This window comes from Chiloscyllium plagiosum, chromosome 28, assembly GCF_004010195.1.
Source record: "Chiloscyllium plagiosum isolate BGI_BamShark_2017 chromosome 28, ASM401019v2, whole genome shotgun sequence".
Classification (NCBI taxonomy): Eukaryota; Metazoa; Chordata; class Chondrichthyes; order Orectolobiformes; family Hemiscylliidae; genus Chiloscyllium; species Chiloscyllium plagiosum.
Window position 1 is genome coordinate 6,861,976 of NC_057737.1, and position 5,329 is coordinate 6,867,304.

At 43.6% G+C, this 5,329-nt stretch overlaps 1 protein-coding gene across 1 annotated transcript in view; it reads right to left on the bottom strand.

Annotated features, from left to right (window-relative positions):
• dph1 (diphthamide biosynthesis 1) overlaps positions 1 to 5,329 on the bottom strand; it is a 579,143-nt gene that overhangs the window by 75,309 nt on the left and 498,505 nt on the right. Inside the window, exon 8 of the mRNA XM_043718169.1 lies at positions 4,020 to 4,120. Coding sequence (XP_043574104.1) covers positions 4,020 to 4,120 — 101 coding nt within the window. The remainder of the gene's footprint in view (positions 1 to 4,019; positions 4,121 to 5,329) is intronic.

Below are 5,329 nucleotides of genomic sequence, written 5' to 3' on the forward strand. Positions count from 1 at the left end.
TTAGGATCGTTTTCCTTAGAGATGAGATGCCCAAGAGGAGATTTGACAGTAACTTACAAAATCATGAGAGATTTGGATAGAGTGGCCATAGCGAAACTGTTCCCGCTCATAACGGAACCAAGAATGAGAGGGCATGGATTTAAAGCATTTGCAAAAGAAACAATTTTTTTTCATACAGTGAGTGGTCAGGCTATGGAATGCACTGCCTGAAAATGTGATGGTGGCAGATTCACTTGAGGCATTGGGTGATTATGTAATCATTGTCGTTACTTGAAATATTGTGCAGCATCACAGGTGGTGGTGGGGGGCGGATGTGGCACGATGTCATGGTGCTCATTCGGACAGCCAGTGCAGGTGTGATGAGCTGATTGGCTTTCTCTGATTCTGTGACATTTTGGCAGCCTTCACTATCAGGCTTATTCCCTCTTATATTGCAAACCCAAACACAATCTTACCTTTACATTCGGCTGGAGGTGCAGTAGATGTGTATTCCAGGCAAGTTCTGTTTCTAGTAGAAAGTGAGGACTGCAGATGCTGGAGATCAGAGTTGAGAGTGTGGTGCTGGAAAAGCACAGCAGGTCAGGGAGCATCCAAGGAGCAGGAGGAAGTCCTTCCTGATGAAGGGCTTATGCCTGAAACGTCAACTCTCCTGCTCCTCGGATGCTGCCTGACCTGCTGTACTTTTCCAGCACCACACTCTCAAGTTCTGTTTCTACACCTCCTCACAGAAGCTCGTAGCCCAGAGATTGTTCAGCCCACTTTGTGTGACATGAAAGGATCTACAGCCCTGCACTATCCTCACAGCCTCATAATCACTTCCTGTTCATATGTGTGTCCAATTAGACCATTAGAAATGTGAATAGCAGTAGGCCATTCAATAAGATCATGCCTCACATCCACTTTCCTGCATTTTCTCTGTAACCTTTGATTCCCCGACTGATCAGAATCTGTCTGTCTATTGTGGCGACACAGAGCAGAAGCAGCAATAAAATGACTGGAGGAACAGCTGAGTTAAAGAAGCAGGTCATTTCAAACAGAAAGCGCACTTCAGCTGAAGTAATAGCTGTCTCAGCGGAAACAGGTTTAAGATAATACACACAGTGGGTCCTGTGAACATGGTCAACCATGAGAAGCTGTGACTGCTCATAAAGGAAAGCAAGAAAGTGGTTAGACAACGTGCGGTCTTGAGGAATGCTGATATGGAGCACTCTGCTCAAAAACAGGTCCTAGAACCCACGCCTAGAAGGCAGCAGACCCTGCCCCAATCACCCGCCATGTGATGCTGAGGGCCTGGACTGATTGAATAGCCGCCAGCAGAGATGGTCTGAGTACTTGTACCTTTCGATTGCATTTAAACTGTATAATCTCCTTTGTTCAGTGGAAAGGTGCCTGGGCTGCACAGAAACATTCTCCCCATTGGTGGAAAACAATAAAATCTTCAAAGATTGAAGTAGACCGTGGGTGCTGAGTGATCCATTTGGTCATTTCTCATCATATCTCAGCCTTAAATATACAGAAGGACTCTGCCCCCATATCTCTCTGTGGCAAGGAGCTCCATACACTCAAAACCTTCTGAGAGAAGAAACTCCTCATCCCAGTCTGAAATTGGTGCCCCTTTATTCTGAGAATGCGCCCTCTAGCCGTAGACTCTTCCACAAGGGGAAGCAGTCTCTCAGTATTTACCCTGTCAAGTCTGTTAGGGCTGCCCATGGCCAGAGGTGGCACAAGATGGCTGCCTGTGGATTTTTAGTTGGCGTAGATATGACGGTGAGAAAGTGAGGACTGCAGATGCTGGAGAGTCAGAGTTAAAAAGTGTGGTGCTGGAGAAGCACAACATGTCAGGCAGCATCCGAGGAGGAGGAGCATCAAAGTTTTGGGCATAAGCCCTTCACCAAGTACGACGGAGAAGATTTTTACCTGCAGTCACAGAATTAGCTTGCCAAGTTCAGAATTAAAGTGATATCATAAGTTAGGACAATGGTAGCTTTAAGAATAAGATAAATCCAAGGTAACAGGGTCCAGGCAGAACAAAGAATCTTACAAGGTTCTGTATAAACCCATAACTGCAGATAAGAGATGTCTGGGAACAGACAGCCTAAAGTTGTAGTTTAGCAAGAATTAAGAGAAAAGTATGATCCTGCAATAACAGAAACAAATAATAAGGTAAAAGGAGAATTCGATTATGTCTTGTAAAACCCTAGGAGATCAGACAACTTCACTGAGCTGTAAAAGTGATTGAGTTTCAGTCTTATTAATAGAATAGATGTTGTCTTATTAAGTAAAAGAGTTAGTGTAGAAACGTTTAGAGTAGGGTCAGTAAAATTCATCTCAGAAGCACTCTCCTATTTTAAACACATAGGCAGCATGTGAACAGAAGGAGTTATAATTGCAGCTGCAAGACAGAAGCCAGTGTTCACCTAACTTTCCACAGTCAGCTGGGGAGAGGCTGTTCACAACCCAAAGGCTAAAGAGTTCGAACATTAGTTGTAACCATTAACTGCATATACAACTAACATTATATATTTTTTATTTGGTTTGATTTATTACTGGCACATGTACCTAGGCACAGTGAATATTGCAAATTTTATAGCAATTAGTAGGAATTAGCATCTTTTTCTATCTCCTGCGATTAGAATAGTAGGAATTATAAGATGAGTAACAGAATTTGATAAGGATAGCAATGAATAACAGAATTCGAACAGTCCTTAGAGATAAGCAAATCTGGCAAATGTCTGAGAAAGAATATAACCGCTCATATTGCAATGTAAATTAATGGGATACATTATAAGATCCCAAGGCCTGATGATAAACATGTCTGGTAAAACTGGAGAATCTAAGGCTGTCCATAGGGGTGTCAATCATTGATCGGGTGTTTTATAAGATTGGATGTATAGATTATGGGGATGGAACAATGACATCACGTAATGCATGTAATTACTGTAATGTGAAATGTACAAAAATACTGTATTCAGCTGGGGAAGCCAGACTGTCACTAAACTCTCCTCAGAAGCCATAATTAAGATGGCAACTGGGTCCCACGTGAAAGCCAGATTCAGAGCAGTCTCTGGCCTCTCCCACCCATGTGGTAAAAGAGCTTTGAATAAAATTCAATTGTGCTGCTCAACACAGAACACAAGACATCACAAGAATCCAAATGTTTTAATGAGGTCACTCTCATTCTTCTAAACTCCAACAAGCAGAATCCCAATTTGTTTAGCCTTTGCTCATAAGACAATCCCTCCATACTGGGAATCATTCTAGTGAACCTTCTCTGAACTGCCTCCACTGAAATGACATCTTTCGTTAAACTGCTCACAGCACTCCAGATGTGGTCTCACTAACTCCTTGTACAATTGAATAAGACTTCCCTACTCTTCTACTCTAACCTTATTGAAACAAGGGCCAACATTCCATTAGCCTTCCTGATTACCTGCTTCCACCACTTCCTCTGGCAGCTCATTCCATACACGCATCACCCTCTGTGTGAAAAACATTGCCCCTTAGGTCCCTTTTAAATCTTACTCCTCTCACCTTAAACTGCCTCGAAAAACTCTCATAAATTAGAAGGACACAACTTTTTCTTTCATGCCATTTTAACTCCGCTTCATGAGATTGTGCTTTTCCAAATGCTCTGCTATGACTTCCTTCATAATTGATTCCAACATTTTTCCAGCAGAAGATGTTAAGCGAATCGGCCAATGGTTATCTGTTTTTCAGAAAGTTATTCCTGAATCTGCTCTCGCTATCCTTTTTAGGCAGTGCATTTAGATTGACTGAGCAAGGAAGGGTCTCCTCATCTTTCCACTGGCGTTTCTTGCCAATTATCTCAGTCATAGAAATTTGCAGTATGGAAGGGGACCATTTGACCCATCATGTTGGTGCTGGCTGACAAGTCGCCATCCATCCTAATCTCACTGTCTGGCTTATAGTTTGCAGCCACACTGGATAAATTGATGCAGTCCTTTCTCCAGCCTAGCTTGCCAAATGAGTTTCCCGATGCTAACTGTAGCTGTACTTACACATCGACCTCTTGGAAAAGTCGGAGTTTGTCTGGGAAGATCTCGGATAACAGGACAATGATGTATGGCACTTTGAGAGTCTGGAGCTGGGATTCCACATGCTGACAAACAGAAGGGAAGAGCAGTCAGCAAATGGACAACAACACTTACACTGCACATTCAACATCAACCTGTATTTATATAACATCTATACCAAGGGAGACACTTAACAAGATTGCAACCAAGGTAGGAGCCATTAGGAGGGGTGCTGCTCGTAACACTGGCAAAGGTTGTGTTCACAGACCTGAAGTCCACGTGCTTACCTCCAGGGAACTAAAATGGGGCTAGACTGAAGTGTCAAGATCAGGATCAGGGCTTCTGGGAATGACTGTAATATTTCCCTACAGCGATCAACACATAGAACTGACCAGGGATCAAACTACAAGGGATCTTTCTGTACTGTACAGCTCAAAGTCACACCATTATACTGAGAGTACAGCAGTATTATGGCTCTGGCACTGCAGTGTGGTGTGCTGCAGTGCTGGAGGGACTGCCTTTTCGGTGAGATTTGAGTGAAATTAAGATTTAGGAAATTGAAAACATTCAGTCAGGGGTTGGTGTAACAGTCAGCAAATGAAGGGAGAGACGGTGATGGAGCGGTAGTTTCACTGGACTATCAATGCCAAAAATCTAGGCTAATACACTGGGGGAATGGGTTAAATCCCACCATGGCAGGTAGATTTACATTAAAATCCAGAATAAAGAATGGCAACCAGTAATCACAGTTGATTGTCGTAAAGATCCATTTGGTTCATTCATGTCCCCAGGGAAGGAAATCTGATGTCTTTTACCGGGTCTGGCCTACGTGTGACTCCAGACCCGCAGAAATGTGGTTGACTTTTAACTACCCTCTGGGCAATTAGGGATAATAAATGTTGGCCTGGCCAGTGACATTCACATCCCATGAACAAATTAAAATAAACAAGCACAGGTTGGGAGGCATTCTCTCGTTGTAACTGGGATCTCAGAAGTTTCCTATTCCATCGTACATGCATGTCCGAGTCGTGTGGCTTGTAATTGCTGTGCCACATGGGAACTTCAGGCTGTCTCATGTGTCCCGGGTCAAGGTGTCAGCTGCTCCTGCTCAAACACAAGCCTGAGAACAGCTGGAGTCATCACACAGCATCGAGGGCAGAAGGCAGGATGGAGAGGAAGGAGAGAGAGAGAGAAAGATAGGGAGAGTGGGAGAGACAGAGAGCAAAGGAGAGGGAAACAGACAGACAGCAAAATCAAGAGTGGGAGAGACAGAGAGCAAAGGAGAGGGAAACAGA